Below are 27,202 nucleotides of genomic sequence, written 5' to 3' on the forward strand. Positions count from 1 at the left end.
TTACAAAGTCCATCCTTCCATTTTTGCTCATATCTCCTCTCCTGCAAGACCTTGCTCTTACTTACATTTTAAGTATCTCTATTGGATCTTCCTTCAGACTACAAACATGCTTAAATTTTCACTGTCTTGAAAGATAATAAAACATGTTCTCTAACCTATTATTCAAGTTATGGCCCCTCATTTTTTCATCATCATTTTTTTTAAATTTTCATTTTCAAACACAAGCTAATTCTTTTTTTGTTCCAGTGTTATTGAGAAATAGTTGACATATAATATTGTGTAAGTTGAAAGTGCCTAATATGTGGCTCTGATGCATTTATAAATTGCATCATAACTTTAGTTATGACTTCCATCCTGTCACGCAGCTACCACTTCCTGTTTTACCTCATTTTAATCTCACAATTGCTCCTCCAGCAACTTAATAAGGCATCTATAATTAATGAGTGAAGGAGTAAGTGGAAGTTGAGGAAAGAAATCCAGCTAGTAGAGACTACTTTTTTAAGTACTAGGTTCTGCATTTTAAATATTGACAACGTAGGAAGAGGAAAAGTAAAAAAAAAAAAATTAAGTATTTTATATGCCAAGAGGGAAGTTAAATATTAGAACTTAGCTGATTCTAAGTTCACTACTTCTATATTTGAGGAAATGCAGTAGCTTATACCATTTTACTCTTTAAATACAATTAATTTTGTTTATATACTTCTCATTAAAGTTAGACACAAAAAGTTTTAAGCCATAAGACTAATCTCATTAGTAATTTAATATATTGGTCTATTACTATTATTACTATTAGCCTAATAATTTTACTAAAAATTATACTTATACCTTAGCAGTGAAACAGAGGAAGAGACAGCATGTGTGTGTGTATGTTTGTGTATATGCGTGTGTGTGTGTACGTGTATTTGGCTTTTATAACCATCTGAAATGTAGGTTTAATATCACCTCTTTATGATGATTCCCTAATTACAGACAAAGGCCAAGATATGTGATACATGTTTTTATATACCAGTATAAAGTAATCTAAAAGTGGACTGAGTATGACTGAAGTTAAAAGAACCTGGTTCATAAAAAAAAAAAAAATATGGGGAGCTTTTATACTTCTTACTGTCTGCCGGACCACATTTAGATCTGCTAAAATTACCTTTCAGTTCTGCTGGAGAGAGCTTAGTGAAGAAAGAGAAGAGCCCAAGATTACTTTGAGGATTCTGGCCTGAAAAATTTAAAGAATGAGTTGACATGAACAAGGGAGGAGAACATTGTGTTGGGTAGGTTTGACAGGATATCTGAGTATGTTAAGTTTGAATTGTCTATTAGATATCCAAATAGAGATATATTACAGAGGAGTGAATACACAGATCTTGAGTTTAGGTCTGTATTCGATATTTCAAGAATCATTAGCATGTAAAAGATATTTAAAGTGATGATGCTGCATGAAATATCAAAAGGAGTGGGTATAGAAAGAAAAGAGAGCATCAAGCTTAAAAACTTTTAAAAACAACTGGATCCAGTTTGCCAAAATTTGTCCTAGAAATTTTTCTTATATGTTTCATGAGTGAGACTGTTGTCAGATTTCCTTTATCATTTTTGTCAAATTTTGGTAAAAAGCCTTATATTTTTCAGTTTATCTTTATCAGCTTGGCATAGTGTAACAAAAACACCATTGATTAGGTGGCTTATACATCAGACATTTATTTCTCAAAGTTCTGGAGGCTGAGAAGTACAAGATTCAAGTGTGTGCAGATTCAGTGTCTGGTGGGAACTCTTTTTCTGATTTGAAAATGGCGTCCTTTGGCTGTATCCTCCTGTGGCTGAGCAAAAAACCTCTCATGTATCTCTTCTTATCAGGGCATCTTAGACCTTCTTTTTAGAATTACTTTCTTTTAAAAAGGATATGCTGGGGTAAAATCTGTTTCTGTTTCTTTGAAAATATCTAATTCACCCTTGTTCTTAATATGTACTTTTGCTAAATTCAGAATTCTAGGCTGATGGTATTTTTTTTCTCAACATGAAAATATTTCCCTTTTTCTCTGATGTATTTGTTGTAGTTAAAAAGTCTAATATCAGTCAAAGTTGCATTCCTTCATAGATTATCTGCCTCACCTCTCTGGCTGCTAATTTATTTTTGTCTTTGGAATCCTGCAGTTTCACTGTGATTATGTCTAAGAGTAAATTTCTATTTATTTATTCTACATGTTATATATGATACTTCCTGGTTAAATGCATTGTGTCACTGGCTCTGGAAATTTTTCTTCAATATCCTTCATATATTCCTGTATATCCATTTTTTTTTAATTCTCTTTTTTGGAACCTACGATTAGAAATGTTAGATATTTATAATCTACATCGATATCTTTTGCCTTCCTATTCATATTGTCAGCCTCCTTAGTTTTTGGTGCCACATTCTGTATATTATCTTTTGATTTTTCTTAACTCGTTTTTTTCTTCGATTCTTGAATATACGTTAAACATGTCCATTATTATTTTTTAATTTTAGAATAATAATTTTAATTTTAGTACTTTTAGTGTAATTTTTTTCACATTTTTCTCACCAACTTTGTTTCATTCTTCGTTTAATTTTCAATATCATTTATTTCTTTAATAGTTTACATACGTACATTAGTCATATGGCAATTTTAATATCTGAATTTGTAGAGGAGGAAATCTAAACCTCTCAGTGTTGTATGTGATGCCTTTGCTTCATGATGGCTTGTTTCCTTGTGCTTGTTTTTTTATTATTATTATGAGCTCAAATTTCACTGAATTTAATTTGTGAGAATAATGAGGGCATTTTTCTTTCTTAAGGATTTCGATTTGATTCTGACCAGTACTAGTATGTTGCTAACCTGTAGCTACTTTAACCTAATCTCTTATCTTGGGGAGTCCTTCGTCCTATTGGCAATATACGCTTAGAGATCCTCACAGGAATAGGCCTATGGCTATAAATTTTCAGATTAGATTATTATAATTGTCTCTTACTTTTATACTTAGAGTAGGAAGAGAGATAGATATATTGGTACCCTCTGCAGACAGATAATCTCCTGTTGATCGTACGTAGAATCTTTATTCAGTTCCCCCAAATTTGCTTGAGCTTGACTCTCAGATCTCTCCTCTACCAACCAGCTTGATTCACCCAAGATATAGGTTGCTAATATTAGCTTTTAATACCAGAGCAATGCAAGGCTCACTGTTCATAATTGCATTACTTCTATCACTTCAGTTTCATCCATTTTCTTTATGGGCCTGGCTTTTAAAGGTTTACTCACACTTCCTTGTAAGAGAGCAAATGTTTAAAAGTATATTTGTTGGAAATTTCTCAGCATCCTGGTATTCTTCCAAAGGCATTTTAGAATATGTAGTATGCTTCACCCCTGAAAATAGAAGCCAGCCTCATTTCGACCTCATAAAACTAATGTAAGGATTAAGTTTTATACTGTTTATAATTTCCTAGCACAAGGACTGACATAAAAATGCACTCAATAAATGTTATTAACATTATTATAGATTGATATTTTCTAAGAGGTAAACATATTAACAGAATCCTAAAGCATATGATTAGACAAACAGCTTTCCAATAAAATTTTGACCTTATGAGTGGTATAGTGTCACTTATTTTCCTGGATTACTTTATAATTTTCCTTCAACCAATACTTGTCTATTTGGTCTATCTATGCTAAGGAAGATGTGACATTGAGTGATCAAAGTCATAAATACCTCGAATGATTAATGGGTCCCCCAAACTGCCTATCATCAGAGTTACTATTAAAAGCAGAATTAACCAGTTTATATTTTGCCTCTTCTCCTTTACTCTTCTATTTAATGTCGGGTGAAAGAACTTATATACGACTATAGAAAGGACATAAGTGGGGACATTAATGATATACAAGAAAGGTGAAATAATCACTAATGAAGAGAACTGGTGAAGGCTTTGGGTTTCTAAATGTGCACTTTTAATATTTAAGACTCTAAAATGTTTTCTTTGAATTAGTTATCCCTAATACTCTTAAGCTTATGCCATAAACTTTCCTTAGAAATTGAGACACCAGTTAATTATAATATTTACTTCTTTCCAGGCAGCTTTAATTTTTAATATAAGGAAAAGGTCACTGAGATAGGAAGTAGTATGGGCAAATGGTCATGGTCCCAGGCTCGAGCACAAAGAAACTTGAATCTAAATGCTCAGTAGCCTCTTACTAGCTCTGAAGCCTTTGATGCCCTTTATACATCTATAAAATGGGTAGATAAAAGACTTTAAACCATAAGGCTACTATGAGAATGAATGAGAAGATGCACATTGGACATTTAGAATAGTGTCTGGATCTTTATAACCATACTATTATTGCTATTATTATGCATGTTACTGTACCACTAAAACATCTTCTCCTGCTTGGTTACTCTGTAATAAGTTGCAGAAATTAGATGATTTGGTATGATTGCTGGAGCTGTTTCTTGGTTTGCCAACCGTCTTTCAAATCATTACTGTGAGTAGAAAACATAGTGCCATATGATTATGAAGAGTGAAAGGTGCCTTTTCAAGGAATGAAAATAATTTATTACTTATCTGAATGCAAACTCACACTCTGAAATTAGGAATGAGATCTAGCATATTTCTTTTAAACATTCATAGGCAATAAAAACTCTGGCTGTTTGATTGATTTAGCAGGCAATTGAATGTTACCTTTGCTCTGCATAATTGCAACTATAAGAAACATTAAGCAGGCAAAAAAAAACCCACAAACCATTGACAAAGGCATTTAATTGAGAAGAAAATGGGCTAAGTCTCATCTTTAAGTGAAAGGGCACTTTGTTTATTAATGAAAAAAAAAACTGTTTTTCTTTAGCTAACAAAAAAATCAAGAAAATTATGGCTTAAAACAAATTCAGGATTTGTGATTATAACAACCTAACGTATGCCATGCATTTTTTTTTTGGAAAATAAATCAATTTAAAAACTCTGTTACTGTAATTATTTTATCTCAAGGTTCCATCTATATTGCATTGAACACCAGTCTTTTCAACTAAGTATTCAATGAGAACATCCAAATGATTGATTTAGCTAACAATTAGGTGTGCTTCTATTACCTAAGTATTTTGGAATTGATGAAAGAACCCAGATTATACCCTAAGAAACAGTAAAACCATGATACTATCTATCATTTTAACTCAACATCATATCTTTATAGTCATGTCAGATTATTAAAGACTAGCACAACAGAATTTGAGAAGGCTATTATCTTGAACATGATGTGGTTTTCATCTAAGTTCTGAAGCATAAAATATGCTTTATTTTCATCGCCAAATTACTCTCGGGTTATTAGTGACTAGATATTTTATATAAGCATAGCCAGAACTGATAGAGGCTTTAAGTGTATTTATTTAAAGTTTATTTATTGTTACTGAAGAATTCTTGACTACTGAAATAGAAATGGAGAATTCCTTTCAATTTTAAGACTAAGGGGATGATAAAAGAAGTCATTTCTCAGTATTCTGTATTTTATTTAAATAATGGAGGTGAGTATATTGCTTTTCATATTGGAATATGTTTTTATCTACCCCTCCCCTTAGTGAGATAGATATGCATGCGCGTGCTCACACACACATACTCAAACTAGTTCGAGGGTAGTTTCTACAGTATACAGCTTAGTGAAAATAAAAATGCTGGTCATTTATTGAATATGTATCTTCTTAACACTATAGTAATAAGCACTTTTAATGCAGTATTTTCTATTTTGATCAGGAGAACCCTAGAACCAGGATCTGTTATTACATATAAGGAAATGGGAGCTCGTAAATATTACCTAAGGTCACAAAGCCAATGAGTTATAGCAGGATGTGCCAATTATCAATTAATTGCCTGTCAATATTGATCTGTTTGGTGATACGGGAATCACTCTTTGCCAGCTGGCATGATGCTAAACTTTGTCAGTAGAGGGCGATAGCGTGACACTGGGAGAAGTTAAAAGTTTCTGTGTTCAGGTGTGTTTTTACTTCTTTCTTGCTCCTGTGGTGCTGGGTTGGCCTGTGGGATGCCTAGTACAGTTTACTTTGTTCCTCACTCCCACTCCATAAATTTCAGCAGCACTCTTTACAGATTTCTTGAGACAAATTCTGTGAGTGCCCCAGTGACAAGTTCAGCATGGATAGAAAATCCATGTGCAGTTTCCTGGAGCCTAAGCTGATTTCCCTAAATCCAGCATCACCTACTGCAGATAGCTTCCCAGCAAGTCTGGCGGGCACCCCAGCCAGCTTCCAAGCAAATTCAATAGCATTCCCCACAGGTTTCTTCCTTGCGAATTTGGTCAGCACCCCACACAAAAGATTCCCTTCACAAAAGCCTCAGCCCTCTGACTCTATTTTAGCTCTGGGTCAGGTCAACCCAGTGAATATTTTGCCATCTCAAGGGCCGGAAATGCACTCTTTCCATACATGTTTTTATCTCAGACTTGGGTAGAACGCCTCACTTTGCAAGTGGGTTCCTTCCTTAGGTACCATATTCCTCAGCCTTGAGGTATTCTTCTGAGTTCTCTTCTATTGCCTCTTGAAAACTAATTCCCAATAAAGAGTTAATACATATCAATATTAAACCTTCCCTGTGCAAGTTACTATATAGTTTCTGTGACCTGTCTGACCTTGACTAATGCAAGGGGCTATTCCAACCCAAGTTTTCCTGATTCAATATTCAATGTTTTAACAACTCAGCTTGGATATAGCAGAGTAGGTGTTTAAGGTTTGTTGTTGAGCTGAATTAATTCAGGGGAAATGTCAGGTTCCACACCAAAGATCTTTGAAATATAAAGACATAAGTAGTGTTTGTGGTACAAAAGGCTGGCAAGAGTAGTACATAAATGAATCTGATGCCAAGATCAGTAGAAAGTGGTCTATTCCTGAGAACAGAATAGAGAGACTCTGATCACTGCTAAAGAATAAAACAGGTCTTTTCATAGCTTCACGCAAGTCAGTTTTACAATCTGTCTTTTGATTTCTTTTTTTTTTTTGCTTGAACTATAATTTCTATCCTGAATCTATCATTCAAATATAAATAAAAGCACATTCTAATTCCATATCGAAATGCAAATTTAAATGACCTATGAATGAGTTGCCACCTAGGAATATTATTTCTACTCAAGTCCAGTAACAGCGCCACGAGGGCAAAAGGCCAAAGACCTGTCGAGAATCCCCTTTTGTCAAGCTCAGTCTCTTATGTTGATATGGATAAAGCACCTACTCAACAAAGATAGTGGCAGAATGAAGGATTGTGTGGAGGCTCACTGCTGGCACCATTACAGTGATCTGCCCCACTATTACCTACTTCTCTTCAGGACTGGACAAAGTCTTACTCTTTCCAATAGAAAACATGACTGGAACTTCACCCCTACTCATATAAAAATTTTCCTGCATACCTCCCCGGCTACGCCCCCTTAGGACCTTTCCTGCCTTTCAAAGCCAAGCTCTACACAAGGATATTGCATACTTGCTTGCCTCTTTCTCCTTTCTGATGTCTTCTGTAATGCACTGTCACCAATCTATCTCCAGGGAAACATCATCAGAACTGCTCTAGTAAAGGTCATAAGTGATGTCCTTTTTGCACAATTCTGGCTTCATCTTACTGAGGCTCACTATTCTATTTGATATATATATTTTTTTTTCATGACTGCTACCTCCTAAGCACCTCTTACTTCTTTGACCATGTCTCCTCATCTCTTTTGTAGACACCGTCTCCTCCACCTACAACTTGATTTGGGGTAAAACCCTTAAATTCTGTTCATAATTCTTTTTCTTTTGGCTTATCTGGGGTGATCTCATGGGTTCATATATTTACACTGTGTTCACCTCCCATAGTTAGATTTCTTTCTGTCACCACATATTCGACTCCCTTTATCACGTCTACCTCCCTCCTCCCCCAACCCTCAACACTCTGGTAACTACTAATCTATTGTTCATGTCCATGAGTCTCTGTTTGTCCTGTTCATTTGTTGCTTTTAGGTTTATATTCCACATATGAGTGGCATCATGTGATTTTCAAGTTTTTCTGTCTGGCTTATTTCGCTTAGCATGATTATCTCAAGATCTATCCACATTGTCACAAATGGCAGTATTTCATCTCTTCATATGGCTGTGTAATATTCCATTGTATACATGTACCACAGCTTCTTTATCCGGTCATCTATCACAGGATACTTCGGTTGCTTCCATATCCTGGCCACCGTGAATAATGATGCTATGAACGTTAGTGTGCAAATATCTTTTTGGATATGAGTTTTCAAGTCTTTGGGGTAAATACCCAGTAGACGGATTGCTGGATCATAACTCTACAAGTTTAATTAGTGTGTAGCCTGATAAATCCTTCATTGGTATAACTAGTCTGAATCACTCTCTTTAAATTTAGGGCTATTTATCTCTCTTCCTGGATTATGGAATAGCTCCACTTGGATGCTCCATAAACACTGCAACAGACCCTGTAGCTGCCCTGTCACATAACCCCTCAATCTCAGAATCTCTGAATCCACCTGAAGCTATGGTGGTCACTTGCTGCACGTACTGCTAGATCCAGTTTAAACACCCACATTTCTCAATTTTACTGTTCTTGATGGACCAAAATTATTGGGATTTTATGCGCCCCAGGGCACTCCTCAAACAAAGAGAAAGAAGAATTGGTGGGTAAGCATTTCAGTTTCCATTAGCTTATGGAACAATTTTAAGCTTGCTCTATAACACTGATGTTATACTCAGCGGTCCCCAACCTTTTTGGCACCAGGGACTGGAGCTCCTATGAGAATCTAACGCCTGATGATCTGAAGTGGAGCTGAAGCAGTGATGCTAGTGCTGGGAAGTGGCTGCAAATGCAGAGGAAGCTTCACTTGCTCACTCACTGCCGCTCACCTCCTGCTGTGTGGTCTGGCTCTTGAGGGGCCACAGACCAATACAGGTCCATGGCATGGAGGTTGGGGCCCCTGCTCTACTGATTTCTTTAAAATAACCAGTGGGATTTAGCCCAATTACTCGCAGTGAAAACATTTAGAAAAGCCTTTATCAACCTTACAACCTTTCATTCCCCACTCTCTCCACCACTCCTTCACTTGTCCTCGTTGGTATCATCTCCAAAATTCACTACCAGCACCTAAGTCCTTAACTCAGGGATTGCTTTTGGTTGGTATCATATGTAAACAGGCACCTCAGACTCAATGGGGATAAAAAGTGGCACATGATCGTTCACTTCCACACTTGGTTTTCTTCTTATTTCCCAACCTTGTTTATGAAAAAAATCTCAGATACCCAATCATCTAATACAAAACCTAGATACTCTCCTAGAGTTTTTATTTTATTTTATTATTTTATTTTATTTTATTATTTTATTTTATTTGTACCTTTCACTAATGATCTTGCCTTCAATTGAGCTAAAATGATCACTTCTTATTTGCAGGTCTCACTGCCTGCAATTGCTCTATCTCTCAGACCACTCCCTCTCCACAGTCACCTCAGAGGTCAAGTAATCTGATCATAGCATCCCTCTTCTTCCCTCTTACATTTGAAACCATTTAGTGGTTCCCTGAGTGCATGGTTCTAGATCAAGTTCTTTGTGAAGCACAGATCCCCTTCAATAATCTTGCACATGCTTACTTGCTCAGGCTTAACTTCAGCTACTCCCCCATTTGCATTTTATTCTCTAACAAACCCAAATGGTTTGCAGATTTGCATATATAATCACTCTCATATTTCCAATTCTTTGCATGTGCTGGTGCCCTTCTCCAATTGCTAGTTTAGCTGTCTCCTATTCTAATTTTAAAATACTCTCATTTAATTTACAATGAATCTTCTCTATGAAAGCTACTCCAAATGCCTTCCTGCGCTGATTCACACATATGTGTGTATTTTTACTATGTTCTCTAAACCTCTGTGATAATTTCTGATGCAACTTTCTGCATCTTATAAGACTGTTTGTTTTCATGTTCCAAACTTACTAAGAAATCCATAAATTTTTGCTTAAGTAATCAATGTAAGCAATGAAGGATAGGATCTTTAGAACCTTAGAACAGTATCTCACATGTTACAGATGAACTTAGTAAATGAATATGAAACTGAACTTCATTATGAGCCAGTTTTTTCCTTCTTAACGAACAACCCATCTTGATTTAATAGAGTATATGCAAAGAATCATTTGCTTGGGAGAAATAGGGTATTCTCTTTTAATTCTGATTTAAAAATTCATACCATGTGTATAAATTTTTAAGTTTAAAATTTCCTGTGTTATATGAACAAAAACTTTTTTTATTATTTTGGAAGAATATACAGTATCCAACATCTTGGGTACTAATAGAATCACAGGTATTACAGGTGACTATAATAAACATATATGCGTGCATGTATGTGTGTGTAGAGAAATAGAAAAGGAGAGACAGAGAGGTAGACAAACATGAGAATAACCTACACATATTGGTTAATCTTGATTAGGGAAAAGTAATTTGTGGTCACATAAAATCTGACTTTGAGTACTAAATTAAATTACTCCTTTGTGGACTTGAGTGCATTACTAGATTTGGTATGTCTGTTTCCAGTTAAAACTCACACTTTTATAAGGTTTTATAAAATAAAATGATGTAATACACATGTAAATATTTCAGCCATGTTTAGCACACAACAGTTTCTAAAACCTTGAAACTGAGTTAATATTTAAATATTCCTCATTTTATCTGAGAAGCCTAACATTATTTGTTAGATGTTTATGCAAATCAGTTTAAAGAGATTTTTCACTCTTATCATCATACCTCTTCATGTAGTTCTCTCCAACGAGAATTAAATGTCTCAAGTTCCTCATTGATCAGTTCATCCATGACTCCACCATCTGTTAGGGTCTGTGCCAATATGCGAATCTGATTCGGGTTATCCTCTGAATGTTGCATCAAATTTTCAAGTGACTGAAACACATTTGCAAAAATTATTATTTCTCTTCTTTTTCTAAATACATCAAATTAACACAAAATGCTTAGTATCTTCTGATTTACATATAGCTCAGTTATAAGCAATTTAAAACAATATTTAATTGGCATAATGAAATTTGAAAGATCACCGTTATTTCAAAAAATACAATGTTGCTGTAAACAAATCTTCCTGAGCTTAAGGCAAGATTGTGGAATGAGACACTTAAAAATGATTCACAGCCACCTTCTTTTTTTGATGGCCTCTATGCTAAAACCTAAAAAAGTAAAATACTCAATTTCTCAATTTCTCTTATAGCTAGTGATGGCCAAGTGATAGAATTCTAACAGTATATGTAGGAAGAATTTCAAGAGGTTCTATTCCCAAAGTGAAAAACAGCATGGTCTCTTTAAAAGAAAACCTTTGCCCTTCACACATTTTCACACAAACCTGACTTAGAGGTAGAGCAGCCATCTTTGGACTGGATAGCAATAAAAATAAGAATGAAGCCCTTTAACGTGATTAATAGGATAATTACATTATCATATCCTTCGTTTCTGGCCACCATCATTTTACTGATGTAATGTAAGTTTCTTCATCTTTTTTGGAAGATGCACTGCATTGTTGATTCACAAGGAATGTTTGGTCAATGAACAACTCTAAATAGGACAGCGTCAAATTACAGTCTCCATGAAACCTCTCTCATTGTTCTTTGATACCTCTTCAGGTTTCAAAATTCTCTTGTGAAAATAAGGAAGTTGGATATAGTAGTGTCTAGGTTTCAGCTGTGACATCCTATGATCCAAATTCTATTCTGTCTAAAGAAACGTTTTACATTTTCTTGGCATATTGATTAATTTATGTGCCTTATTTTAGCATATTTACACAGGGACCATACCACATAAGACTCTACACACAATACATATGCTAAACCTACATATTCATTATATATATATGAAGGATTAACCAGAAGTACAAAAAAAATATAGAATGTAAATGATTAAATATCAAAAGTTCACATAATTCAAAATTTATACCTACAAACTCCTTTAAAATTTATTTTTAAAAGGTCATCAAAATAAAACTTGAAAATATACTAAAATTTGATATGCACTTTCTAGGGCTGGGTGAAAAAAGGTGAAGGAATTAAGAAGCACAGATTCGTAGTTACAAAATAGTTGTGGGGATGTAAAGCATAGCATAGGGAATATAGTCAATAATATTTTAATAACTATGTATGGTGTCAGGTGGGTACTAGACTTATTGGGAGGATCACTTCATAAATTATATAAATGTCTAACTATTATGCTGTACACCTGAAACTAATATAAAATAATATTGACTGTCAACTATAATAAATAAATAAATAAATAAATAAATAAATAAATAAATAAATAACTAAATAAATAAATAATGAGGGTTTTGGGGGTGGGGTAGATTTTTTTTGTTAAAAAGTAAAATTTTATGTGTACTAAGATGTATAAACGTTTTAAAGATATAGTTCTAATATCATGGTATGCTGATTTCATACTTCCAAACATTCTGTAAGGTATACATTTATTATTTTAAATAATTTTAAAATGTTCCAATCCAACAAATATAGTTTTTAAACTGGAAATAATAGTTTACATTATTATCCTCTTTAGTCTAAAGGAACCAAATTGTGCATTCAGAGCATCTTTGCAGATCTGTAGTAGATTTAAGCAGGTAAAGAAAAGTGTCAACATAGAACTCAGTGATATAGGAAAAAGGAAATGGCCTCTGTAAGAGGTTATTTAAATCCTTTTTAAAACCTTGAAACTAGAAGGTTCTTAGAGGAAACAAAGGTTTCATCCAAAGAGCCAGTGCTGGAGGAGACATAACAACTAGATTCTGTGCTGTTTTCTTTGAATTTATTTTTTATTTGGTACTTGACATCTTTCAATACTGCATATAAATTATCGTCATTTAGATTAATTCACAACTTACATCTAGCACCTCAGATATTTCCTCAGTTCCACCGGGAATATTTTCAGTGGTTTTAAGTTTAGCTTCTACTTCATTCAGCCATTTGTTCGCCTTTTCCAAATAAGACAGTAACTCATGCCAACATGCCCAAACTTCCTAAGAAAGAAACAGATATCCCAGATAAAATATTTTAACAGAAAAGTGATGGTAAGATTTTGTCATTTCTATTTTTAAAACTTCTAAAAATATAACATTCATTTTACATCTTTCACCTCTCCTTCACAGTAGGTAATTGAAAATGCAACTAGTCATTTTGATCACTAATACGTCTATAATTACAAATCATTAAGGAAATATTTTACTACATGAATAAATTCAAGATTCAGTGATTTATTTTTTTAAATAAAGACATAATTCATCAACATTACAGTCTGAGAAATATAAAAATAAAAGCATATCTAAAAATGCATATACAAACCTGACACCCCAACTTATCAGCTATTACCACTTTCCTGTGACATCTTCTAAACTTTATCAAATATAATTAATTAGATAGTTAAAATTAAAGGATGATTTAACTATAGTGCTCTTTTCATTGAACATTATATCATATAACTTTTCCATAATACTAAGAAGATATTTTAAATTAAAATTTAGGCTTCATTTAAGTGGCTATATTTTTGCTATTTTAACAATCAACATTTATTGACTAGTAAGGCTATTTTAACTTTTGTTTACCATTATAAATTCGTGGTGAACAGCATCATGAGTATGAATTTTTCCCATATCTCAAATTATTTCCTTGTGGTATATTATCAGAAATATAAGTACCAACTATTTCAAGGAGATGACTACTTTATAGTGGCTTTGATATATTGAAAAAAAACTAATTAATTTATAAAAGAACTCATATATTTTCTGACCGTGGGATGGGGGAGGAAAACCTGAACTAATAATTCAAATAAAATGATATATGTATATCCAATAAACATGAAAATACATTCAAACTCAGTAATCATGGGAATGTAAGTCAGGATATTTACGCTATGATGACTAATATAAATGAGAAGTTTGACAATTTCAAGTGTGAGAGAAGATATGCATTAACGCAAACTTTTTATTTATTGCTGGTGGGTGTGGATACTGTAATGATCATTTTGGAAAATACTTTGTCATTCTTAGTAAGGTGAATATTTATGTACTCAACAGCCTAGCGATTCCAATTTTCAGTACATATCCTCAGAAAAATGGGTTTGTATGGATAACAAAGTCAGTCACAAGAATAATCATTTCAGCACTTTTTGTAACAACATTTTTAAAAAGAAAGAGAACCACCTTAATATTCACTGGCGGGAAGATGGATATATACACTGTGCCACATTTAACCAAAGAATAAGGGATGTAAAAATGAATAAGTTCATCGAACAGAACAATATGGATGACTCTCAGACATAAAAATTTGGGGAAAAAAGAGCAAGCCCTAGGAAACAACATATTACAAGTTACCATATTTTGTAATGCTCATAACAAGCAAAATTGAGCTATACATTGTTTAGACATTCATATGTATGTGATAAAATATTTTTAAGAAAATGAATAATAAAGGCAAATTTCTAGATTACAGTATGTCTGTTGAGGAAAGAGCAGGAGGATGTACTAGTGGGTAAGAATATAAAGATGGTCAATGTCCATTAGCTTTCAGATGGTAAATATTAGGCAAATCTATAAATACAATAATGCAATTACCACCATCTGCTACCCCATCACCTCTACAAAAAAAAAAAGTCAAGGAAGAAAGTTTTATTTTAGGAGAATCTAAAATTCTATCGGATTTTCCATTTTTACCTTTGATCCTAGCCCTTTCAAATGATGGAAGACAGTTCCTCTATAACCGATAAAAATGATCAGTCTAATCTGCCTTGCCAGCATACAAATACTTGCTTGGTATTTTACATACAGTTTATCACAAAAAGTGAAATTAAGTATTTTGCTTTAAAAGGTGATAGAAATCTTAAATCTGGGTCATTTCCAGCTCCTGCTGAACTACAGGCTGTCTTTCTTCTGGGCAAAGATCCCAGTGGGAAAATATAAATATCTCCTTAAACACCCGAGGGGACTTTAGAGCTTTGAAGATAAGGAAATGCAATTGGTAATATGTTTTATTAACTTTGATACAGATTGAAGACATGAACTACCTTGCTGATTTAACCATCAGGATGGATGGCTTCTTGTGTCCTCAATGCATCTGAAGGACACAGCTGGAGAGGCTGAGTGTACTGCCTTTACAGGTCACCTTGGCAAAATAAAATATAGTACTGCAGACTGAATTGGAGCTAAAAGCCACTTAGAATAACTGTTAAGCTTAACAGTTTAGAACTTAAAATTACTTTGAAATCACAGAATTGAAATTGACTTTGAAGAGAGTACAAATGAAAAAAGCTACTTCCATTCCAAATGGTAAATGGAGCCACTGTTGCTAATTCCCCCACCCCTGCATCAGTGAATACAATGTAAAGGAAAACATTTTAAATTCATAGGTTATCTATGAAATAAGTACAAAAAACCTTCAGGTGGCAAAAACAAAGAGGGAAGGTATATGCATGTAGATAGAGGTTGGGAAACCAAGCTTACCGAAATACTGACATATCAGAACAGGGCATACAACATGAAAGCTAGGGTATTCAACACTAACTTGGTTTGGGAAAAGAAGCATTGCTCTCATGCATTCAAGGGAGATATAAAAAATAAAGTTATATGTCATGTATTCTGGAAACAAGCACTACAAAACCCCCACCCCCTGGAGTATAAAGAATTGATAAGGAAGTTGAGAATCCTTTGGATTTGGGTTAGAAAATAAGAATCCACTAATAAGATATTGAAACCTAAGTTTATATCATACATGAGGGTAGAACATAACATCCCTTAGACTCTGGAAGAGATCAAAAGAAAAGACTCATCAGGACCTTCTAATAGCCCAGAACAGAAGGGATTTCCAGTTAAAGCAATTCCTACCAGAGGTAAGCACACAGAACAAAAAATTACAAGTCATATGAGGAAATTTGCTGTCATTAGAGGCCATCGAAAATTTTAACAAATGGTAGACTCCTCAATTTATAATATAGAGATAACAGAACAATTGTAAAGAGTTTTATAATAAAGTTAGGATGGTGGTGAAAGTTACCAACAGCATCTATTTTTCTTGAGATTGGCAACTAGAGTTCATACTTGAGAAATAAAAGGCTAAGTTTCCTACCTTCTATGATAAGGGAATTTTTGTTATAAGTTTTCACAAGCCCTGGTCTAAATACAGGGGCCGATGGGGCAGAGCATTGGTGGGGGGAGAAGAAAAGAGAATATTAAAAGTTAGGCAAATTATTTTCTCACCATTTTATGGGTGTGTTTAGAGTAAACTCGTCTGGCCCCTTTTCTTTACAGGACTTAAAAGGGTATAATTGCTCATCAAGTAGGTGGGTATATTAATGAAGGGATGGTTGGCATGCATTCCCTACTGAGTTGCTTGTATAGCTAAAAAGGAATCAAGGGCAACTCTTTCAATTTTCTCATTCCTGAGAGTTATGGAAAGTGGGAACCCTCAGTGCCCACAGACTTAACTGAGATGTGGTGGGTAAATAAGACTCCAGGGGGTCATAGAAGCATGTGTCAAACAGGTATATAATTTTCAAGGTAATGTGGTGTAAGACTATTGGAAAGAGTCTGTAATTCTTTTGGAATACTGCAAGGTATCATCATGTAAGCCTAGGAAATCTTTATAGAAGGTTCAAAGTCCATATGAATAAGGCCAACTGGGATCCCCATAGACCATATCAAGTCTATAGAGAACAAACCAGATCACTGGTGATAATCTACAGGGTTTGGTGATAAAAGACACTATCTCAGATGTGTATGGGTGTTAACAAAATGATACAGCAATTGTAGCCAGCCATATCACATTAAGAGTGCATTCTTCCCTCTTTATTCTCCTACATACCAACACTAGAAGATCACCATCTAGAAACTCAGTGAGAAGAGAGCACTGAAATATCACTTTTTATCACTCCCACCCTTGTATAAATTGCAGAAGCCACAAGATTAATCTGAATTGGTGGAAGATTTTAATAAACTATGAGAAAAAATGAAATTAAACTAAATTTTAATAATTAAAAGTCAATGAAAATTTATAGGATCAGACTGAAATACTGATGAAGAAGCCAACTACTAGGCAGAAAGTGAGGTTTGACATGGTCGGTTTCAGTTATTGGAAAAATAAAACCGTTTCATGTGTACTACATTAACTTGAGACTTCTCAACCAAATAGATTACATAAGTTTAAATGGTTTAAAGGAAGAAATGGAATTACACAAAATCAGATTATAGAAAAGGAGAGATTTACAAAATAACTAAGTAAAAACTTGAGAAATGGAAAATACGGTCTTTGAAAAAATACAATCACACACATATAAGCAGATGTGTATATAGACAGAGATGAATATATTTATATCTCAAAGGATAAATTATGCAATAGGAAGTTGAAGAGAATTAAAGAACTGGAAGACAAATTTTAGAAAATTACCCAGAATCCAGAAGATAAAGATAGGAATATGGAAAATATTAAAGGAAAGCCAAGAATTAGAATACAGAATGGGGAGATTTGTCATAGATCCAACAATTTCCCCTAGGAAGAAATAGAGAGATTGGAGAAAAAGAAAATATTCAAAAATATAATGGAGTCCACCAAAGAGAAAAATAATCTCTCTGTTCTTATTAATACATCATGTCACAAAGTATAATTTAAAGCAAATTACATGTAGATAAAATAGAATTAAACTACAAAGCAAGGGAGAAATAGAGAAAATTAAAAGCTATCACAGAAAATTATTAAGGAACAATAATTTGACATCAGACTTGTTAACAGTAAGAAATTTCAGAAGACAATAGGAAAATATTTTTTAGTGTTGTAAAAAATAATTGTCCCAGCATAATTAGATGTTCATTTAGGCTATTATTTGGAACTGAGGGCAAAACAAAGGCATTTTCAGTCATGCAAAATCTGAAAATATGTGCTATTCACACTCGACGGAAGAGCAGAAGCAAAAGAAAGATACAAAGAACAAAATCATCATAGGAATTGGTAAAATAGCATTGGCAAATCTAAATAAATATTATTTAAAATAACAATTACAAAAGCAGCAGTGGCAATGGCGCTGATTAATTTAGGGAGTATGAAATAAAGTACTACAATAATATGGAAGATGGACATAAATTCAGAGTTAAATCATTCTAATGGTCCTGCTACATCACTGTTAGAGAGGTGCATAAAAACATTATTGCTGGACTTTGTTGACTAAGGTATGCAGGATAATGATTAATGGTCCCATTGAGATAAAATGAGTAGTGTGTATATTCTAGACCAGTGGAAAAGGAATAAAAAGTGACTTAACAACTTTAATATATTAGGAAAGTTTTAAAATGCCATTACAGTACGTATATACAAAGGAATATTACTCAACCATAAGAAGAGATGAAATAGTGCCATTTGTGACAACATGGATGAACCTCAAGATAATCATGCTAAGCGAAATAAGCCAGACAGAAAACCTTGAAAATCACATGATATCACTTATATATATGTGGGACATAAACCTAAAAAGAACAAGCAAACAGGACACACAGAGACTCATGGACATGGACTATATAGACTAGTGGTTACCAGAGAGTAAGGGGTTGGGGGAGGAGGAGGGAGGTAGACAGGATAAAGGGAGTCAAATAGGTGGTGACAGAAAGAAATCTAACTGGGAGGTGAATGCATAGTGTAAAATATATATATATATATATATATATATATATATATATATATATATATATATATATATATATATGCCTTACTGTTAAAGTGTACAGCTGAAACTTATTGCATTGTGTTGACCAATGCCACCATAAAAAATAAATACATTAATTAAAAAAAAGCCATTACAGATTAAAAAATGAAAGAACAATTCAACTAAAAGTCTTGAAAATTTTGTTATTAAAAGTCTTGAAAATTTTGTTTGAGATAAATTTTGTTATTAATGATAATAAAACACTTCTTTGGAAAACATACCCCTAAATAGATTACTGATAGGTTAACATATCTTTTAAATGAGCAACATGAATAATAGGAAGCAAAGAATAATGATCATGTAAAGAAATTAAGAACAAAAAAATGTTTTATTTAAATATTATCAGAAAGCAATTTCCTAGGTATGAAAATTTCCTCCCTCAGTAACATGATGGCAAATTACTTGTGACTTCCTTGAGACTTACAGTGTCATTCCTTCCATTCACATTCTTTGTTTTATTGTCTGTAGCACTCACATAGCACTAATACAAGAGATTTTACTTTATATCCTCAGCAACTATAATAGTTCCTGGCATATAGAAGGTACCAGCTTTGTAGATGAGGAATGAATTGGATTTAAAAAGGGGGGCGACAGGGACTGATCAATAAAGAAAGAATTGGAATTTATAATGGAGAAACTCAGAGATCACATTTTATAATTAGAAAATTATAATATTGGAAATATCTTAGATGCAGGTAAAAATATTTTTAAGACTTTAAAGGTCTATTCTACTGGCTTGAGTTATATTTGCTTTTAAATATCAAATGCTAAATATAAATACCAAAACAATAATGTTTTTCAACAATAATGGGGCACCTGCATTCTTCATCAACTATTTTTACAAAAATGACTCAGTTCATGTGGGGGAAGGGGACTCAGTTTAAAGCTCAACTAATGAACAGTATCTGGCAGCATCAGCATTTGGTAGTAGATAGTTTCGAACTCCTTGGCACAATCCTTACTGTTGGTAATTTTCACAAGGAGGATGATAGTTTGTGATGCAGTTACATGGTAATCATTTGAGGTATCTGAAATTTTTATCACCTATTTTTCAATAAGCATATGAGAAAGATAAAGCAGGACTTATGATAATAAATAAATATAATATAAAATACCATCCGAAAGAGTTCGACAACATGTCTTGTAAAGAACACTATAGGGCACAGCATTTATTAATGTTAATCATAATAAATACTTTTCCACAGAATACCTTCCTGCTAAGATACCTAAGACTTCATGCACATACAAATATATGAAAAAATAGAGACTAATTCTATAAATCCTGAGAAAACTTATGTATAGGGTAGTCGTAACCTAATAATAATAATAATAATAATAGTAATAATAATAAGAATTAAAATGACAGCTGCTGACATTTATTTAGCACTAGGCTAAGTACTTTAAACAGAATAGCTCATTAAATTTTCTCAACACCCTATGAAATAGGTACTATTTTTATGTTCATTTTACAGATAGAATACAGGTTTATACAAGGTAAACAACTGGCCCAAAGTCACAAATTATAAGTGCCTGAGTGAAGAATTTGAGCCTAAGTAATTTTATACCAGAGTCCTTGTGTCTAATCATTATGGTTCACATATAATTAAAAAAAAAAAAAGCAACTGACTTCCAAAGTCTTGCATTTCCCATTCAGCCTGGTGCAGAGCCACTGGTAGTTGGTGGTGAGAGTGTCAAGTTCCTTTTTTAAGGCCTCTTGTGCTGCGGGTGGAGCTTGAGCTATGACACTATTCACAGATTCGGTGAGAAGTTTCACTTTGGCTTCTTTCTGCTGGGCCTCTTCTTTAGCTCTCTGAAAAATAAAGAATGTTCCCTGAATGGCAAGACAGTGACTTTACTTCCAAGATGCATTCCTGCCTGTCATACACTTTCTTCCTCACCGCATCTCTGTTAGGATGAGATTAATAAAAAGAAATCTAATTCTGAAATCTAAATTTAGATTTTGTTATAATTGAGAACTTGAAAAAAAATTCATGATCAGGATGTAAAAGAACTTTCATTGGAATAGTTTGAAAAGTAGTCTGTATGTAGGTATGTGTTTGTGTATATCTATATACCGCTATCTTTAGCTATATGAAACAAGTAAGAAACAAATATTTCAATACTAAGTTCAAAAACATCTCAGTCTAGAATTGAAATGACTTATAAATTACTGAGATGGATGAATAATATTGAAATCAATTCAAATATTATTTAAATCAAAAGACGATTAATATAGAAAAGTCTTAATTCTATATTTGGGACCATATTTTGATAAAAGGATGTTCTGTTTAGTAATGGAAAACATAAGAGAAAGAGAACAGTAGCCCCTGACATGAGAGGGCTGGCCTGGTACTCAAACCATGGTTATCTCACATCGAAGATGAACCGTTTCATAGAATATCAACATCAGACAAGGCTACTTCATTACCATTACCAATCATGACAACAATATCACTGCATAATCATGTGAAAATACAAACAAGAACATAAACATTGTCCATACCACACAATACCAAACTCTTCCCTAACCTGAGGTACCACTGCATCTTTTTATCAATGATACTCCTTCAGCCTCACTCCAGGCTTTCCTGCTTCTAGAAAAAAATTATGAAGATTCCCAATCATAGAGTTACTCCTGCTTACTGACAACATGCAATCCAAAGCAAAGCCCTTAAACCTTCCCTCAAATCATCTAACACAAACTCAAATCCTCTAACAGGTTCTGTCTAATATGCTCTTACTCACACAACTCCATGTTGTGTACACAGATTCCCAGTGGCATGTATTCACCCTTGTTACCAAAAATAATAAATCCAACTTGTTGAACTACAGGAGTGTCACCTTTGGTCTTCAGCTAGAGAGTACACTCTTTAAATTCCAATGTGTACATGTATCTTAGAAATACACACACACACACACACACACACACACACAATGGACCTTGCTTTTGGGTTACTCCAAAGGCTAATCCTGATATAAGCTTTTTTATACTGACATGGGTATTTACACTCAACTTCCAATGTATACACATATGATAGAAATACACATGCACATGTGCATGCGTGCGCACGCGCGCACACATACACACACACACACAATAGATCTTTTGTCTGAGTTACTCCAAAGGCCAACCCTGAGATGAGTTTTCAAGTCTAAGCAGTTTACATGTGATGTCAAGGAAATACTGGTAGGGGTATGGGGGAATGTAGGCAGGAAAGGGGACAGAGATTATAAGGGTATAATTATTAGAACTAGCAATTGCTGTTGGTGACTAGAGTTTAATCCTGCTCGGAAACTCTGGGAAACACATGCCTCAGGATGATCCCACTCAGAGGTGAGGACACTGGGCTACTTATACACCATCTCCCATCATTGGTTGGAAGATGATGGGAGAACATTAATTTCTTGTAACTTGAAGCCAGACACACAAGTGGGAAAAGTGGGACTCAGTAAGCACAGAAAACCCTCACATGAAGAAATGCAGGTTCTGGCGGCAATTAGGCCTACATGCAGTATAGTAGAGAGAACAAGGGGATATGGGCAGAAAATGAATACAGTCAACTATAAGATGCCTTTATATACTTCAACACAATAACTCAATGCCTTTGGATTTTGCCCCATAATCCTATAAAAGTATACAATATGATTGCAAATGGAAGTTGTTTTGAGTATTAAATGATTGCCTCACACTTTTTAACTTAATGGAGTGAAAATTTTAATTCAAAATTCTAAGTAAATATGTTTTTTTTTAATTTTAAAAATTAAGATTACTGGGGTAAAATTGGAATAAATATTTTTTTAGCATCACTAAACTTAGAATGTTTCTATACAAACCATATTTTACTTATAACAATTTTAGCATTACAAACAACTTTGACAACCATTAATCACTTAGTATATGCTACCTCATTGGTAAGATGTGTTTTGTTATTTTCACATTAAACAGAAAATTGAGGTTTGGAAAGTTTAAGTAAATCATCCTGAGAGTTACAGCTTTCCTTTCTCATAGTTTCTATCAAGCCCATCTCAAATCTTTCATGAGATGAAGAAAGAGCATGTTGTAGTGGACTCAATAAGTGAAATTACGTTTTATACAAGTTACAAACAACTTATGCAACTATCAAAAATGCGCGACTAAGAAACACGTTATTTCCATGTTTTTTTAGGCTTTCATAATTTTTTTTAAAAATCATGCTTAGAAGTTCAGAGATGATAAGAGAAGATCATGAGGAATTCCTTGACCATAAAGAAAAGTAGAAAAGGACATGACTGGTATAAGTTAGACAAGAAATGGTGGCCTTTGCTCCCTTTTTATCCATGAATCTAATCAGCATATGCTCAGATACCTTTCATTGCCAATATGTTGAATCTGTGGTTCTCAAAGTATGGTTCATTGGAACCATTTTGGAACTTGTTCCTTGGCATGACTTGGAAACTTTTTAGAAATGAAAGATCTCAGGCCCCACTCCAGACTCCAAAATAATTTTGCTCTGTCATGAGGCCTCAAGCCAAACAAATATCTATCAATATTTCACATAGACTAAGGTGGTTACATTGTGTGTTACTGCTAGTACATAAAGATGATAATTATTATTATAGCCACAAATCACTGAGTGCCCACTCTGAACTAGGCAATTTACTTACATATAAGTTTCAATCTCAGTTCATACTTTCAAGTTAGGAAATGAGATGATTTAGACATAATAAAATAGAGGATTACACTGACTACTGCTGGGTCGCCAAAGGCCATACTGAAGTGCCATTGTGTAGATTCAATTCCTTGCTAGATACCAATTTCCTTGGTCCTAAAGAAATGTTATTATTTTGTTATCCTATTGTTTCAAGGAAAGTACATGTAAACTCAGTCCTTTTTCTCCATATTAAAGGCCATCAGTTAAAATATTTAGTACTTTCAAGTTCTAAGAAACCCCTTTAAACAACCAAGTTAACACAGCCTGTTGACTGCATTTTCAACTGTCATTTCAAAATATTTTGACATACTATCAATTTGAATTTGCATTAACTAGAAACACCTTGTGTGATTAATCAATCCCAACCTCTTAATACTGTATCATTTCAAGGGGAAAATGTTATGAACTATGATTGTCAATATTTATTTTTTGACCATAATGCATTAAAATGAATAAATTAAAAAGTTTCAGAATTTTACATGATGTATATCACACTTGAAGCAAAATTAATTTTAAAAAACCAACCTCTACTATTAAACCAAGAAAAGAGCAAATTGTACAGAATCACACTTTCAAGCAATGCTGCATCTTTCTCTTTTTCTTTGTTTTCTTTTACCTTCATCTCTTCAACTGCTGTCTGTAATTCATCTGGGGTTTTATACTCAAAATCTCTCTCTAGGTATTCTTCTTCGGCTTGCGTCATCCATTCATGCATCTCTGATAGATCTTTCTGAAGGCTAACAGTTTTATCCAAGCCTCCCTTTAAGGCTTCCTTTCTGGCATAGACCTTCCATAAAATAAACCAACAAAGCATGAATATTGAAAGTCGCAAAACATTATCATTATATTATTATTGAGCACAATACTTAGATAGAAAAAATAAAGACATGAAAAGCTTATATAGATGAGGAAAGTAACGATAGGATACACTTAATTTCACATAAGTGTTAAAATAAGATACAGTCATTTACTTGGCATACTTAATAAAATGAACAGATTCCCTATTACTATAATTTAGCTGTTGTATGTGGTAATGCTTCTCTACAAACAGAGACTAGAGAAAAACAACTTTTTTCATAATGTTTCAGTTAGAAAAGTCAATTTGTTGGCACACATAGAAATAATAATTTTTTGTGCTCTTTGATACCGGTTTACAATTTCAAATATCCTAAGAAGTTAACACTTAATATGCCTCTCACAAATAAAAAAGAAAACATAAAAAACGAATAAAGGACATAGATGTGTAACTCATAGAACAAAAACGAAAATGTGGCCATATATGTAAAAGGATGCTCAGTATTATTTATAGTTAAATGATTGCAAATGAAAAAGAATTAATGCACATTCACATGCAAGATTGGCAAAAATAAATAAATAATCAGCGAAAATGCTCAATTTACACAGGGATGTGGTGAATGGCCAACATAGCACAACCTTTTAGACAGTAAATTGGAAAATGTATTAAATCTTTTAACATATATCTGAGTCTACTCTTTCACTTTAAGTAACAAATCATACAAAACAAAGTGTACGAAGTTGAAATGTAGACTGTTTAAGTCAGGTTTAAAGATGGCAACACGTTAGAAACAAACTCAAATGTGCTTTCATGGAAGACTAGTAAATTAAATTCTAAGATAGCTATACACAAAGACAGACACACCCACACACAATAAGATACCATGTAGCACCAAAATATCTGTACTGAAGTGAAAGTTGTTCAGTATATAATTTTAAGTTCAAAAAGCTGGTTGTAAAAACTGTATTGTAGTAATGGGAGACTTGTGCTTTGTAAAACCTCATACATTTCTAAAATACTAACCTTTAACAATGAAATCACTTATTAACCAGAAAAATAGCAAAACTTAAAACATCTACAGGAAAATCATGCATGCTAATGGCTTGCTACAAAGTACTGCCTTTGTACTACCCTGAGGGAAAACCCAGAATAGAATGATTATATATAGTGCTTCTCTTTTACCTAAAAGGTAACTCTAATCAAATGATGTTATTCTGCTCTCTGGGATTAAAAAGAGTTCTATCTTTTAAATAACAAATTTGGAATTGTAAAGTCTTAATATGCAATGCGTAGTTTTACTATAATGAAGTTTTAATGGTATTTTATCAAATAATAAATTTTGTGCAGAACCGTCATCATATTAATGTTCCTTAAACTTTACAACCATCTTAAGCCTAATATAGTTAAATTAAAACTATTTTAAATTCCTTAGTCGCCTAGGTAAATGTAGTAACTGATCTATTGAAATGTAAATAAATGTTTCATCTGATACAGCTAGAACATTATGTCTAACAATTATACTAGTTAAGGTATAAAGATTATTTTGCATAGTCAATGAGCCTATAATAAGCCTAAGTAAACATGCTGTTAAATTTCTACTTAGATTCTCTGCTATAATCTTTTGAGGCTGTTGGCAAAGTGACAATAATATCAGAGGGACTAATGGAGCTCAGCCAAAACACATAGTAAAAAAATATCATGTGCTATAAAACTATATCAGAAGAAAGGCAGGAAATTATTCTGAGATGACAGCACAAGTGTTTTGGAAAGAACATCAGCTTTGGAATCAGAATACCTAGACTCAACCACTAACAAGCTAAGTGAACCTGGACACATCACTTTATTTCTCTTTATTTCAGCTTTGTAACTAACCTAATACTTGGACCAGATGATTTCCAACGTCTTTTCCAAATTTAACATTTCACAGCTCTATGACTGATCAGAGAGAAATATTTATTTTTTGTGGTTTCATGTTTTAGAAAAATTTCTATGAAAGTTTTGTGTTAAAATGACAATTTCACCCTCACCTTTATCCCAGCAGTGATGTTAACATTCAGCCTTAAGTTGCCCAATCTACCCCCACAGTTTCAGCACATTACATTGCCTCAAACTCATAGATAAAATAAAAAGTTCTTTATGTTCCTATTTCAGAATTTGTAAATCTAACATTCAGCACTGACTTTCCCCACTCTATTTTCTTCACCCTCAACTTTACTGAGATAAAATTGACATAACATTGCGTAATTTTAAGATGCACAATATGATGATTTGATATACAATATATATTGTGAAATGATTAATACAGTAGGATTAGTTAACATCTCCATCGCCCTCACATAATTACTATTTTCCTTTTCTTATTATTTTATTGTTATTTTTAATTGAGATGACATTAACAAAATCCATTGTTTCAAGTGTACAATTCAACAGTGAGTCATATATATGTAGCATTGTTTGTTCTCCACTCATAGTTAGATTTCTATCACCACATATTTGACTTCTTTTATCCTGTCTACCTCCCACCTATCCCTTTCCCTCTGGTAACCGCTAGTGATACCATTTTCATTTTTGTGGTAAGAACATTTAAGATCTATTCTCTTAGCAATTTTCAAGTATATAATACAGTACTGTTAACTATAGTCACCATACTGTCAATTAGATCCCGAGAATTTATTCATTGTATGACTGGAAGTTGGTACAATTTGACCAACATCTATCCGTTTTTGCCAGCTCCCAAGCCCTGACAACCAATCCTACTCTTTCAAAGTTTGGCTTTTTTATATTTTTAAATGTAAGTGAGGGATATACAGTATTTGTTTTTCTCTGTCTGATTTATTTCACTTAGCATAATGCCCTCAGAGTCCATCAGGTTGTCGCAAATTGCAGGATTTCCTTCTCTCTCATTCCTTCTTTCTCATGTGTGTGTCTGCATGTGCATGCGTGCATGCATGCATATGCATGTCTGTGTGTGTCCTTGTCTT

The 27,202-nt window shown here is 33.5% G+C and overlaps 1 protein-coding gene across 8 annotated transcripts in view; it reads right to left on the bottom strand.

Annotated features, from left to right (window-relative positions):
- DMD (dystrophin) overlaps positions 1-27,202 on the bottom strand; it is a 2,254,165-nt gene that overhangs the window by 1,204,295 nt on the left and 1,022,668 nt on the right. For all 8 annotated transcript variants that reach the window (XM_036227209.1, XM_036227208.1, XM_036227211.1 and 5 more), the window contains 4 exons: positions 24,042-24,212; positions 20,362-20,544; positions 12,880-13,014; positions 10,761-10,910 (listed from right to left, as the gene is read on the bottom strand). In XM_036227209.1, the coding sequence (XP_036083102.1) occupies positions 10,761-10,910; positions 12,880-13,014; positions 20,362-20,544; positions 24,042-24,212 (639 nt within the window). The remainder of the gene's footprint in view (positions 1-10,760; positions 10,911-12,879; positions 13,015-20,361; positions 20,545-24,041; positions 24,213-27,202) is intronic.

This window comes from Rousettus aegyptiacus, unplaced genomic scaffold (assembly GCF_014176215.1).
Source record: "Rousettus aegyptiacus isolate mRouAeg1 unplaced genomic scaffold, mRouAeg1.p scaffold_m13_p_9, whole genome shotgun sequence".
Classification (NCBI taxonomy): Eukaryota; Metazoa; Chordata; class Mammalia; order Chiroptera; family Pteropodidae; genus Rousettus; species Rousettus aegyptiacus.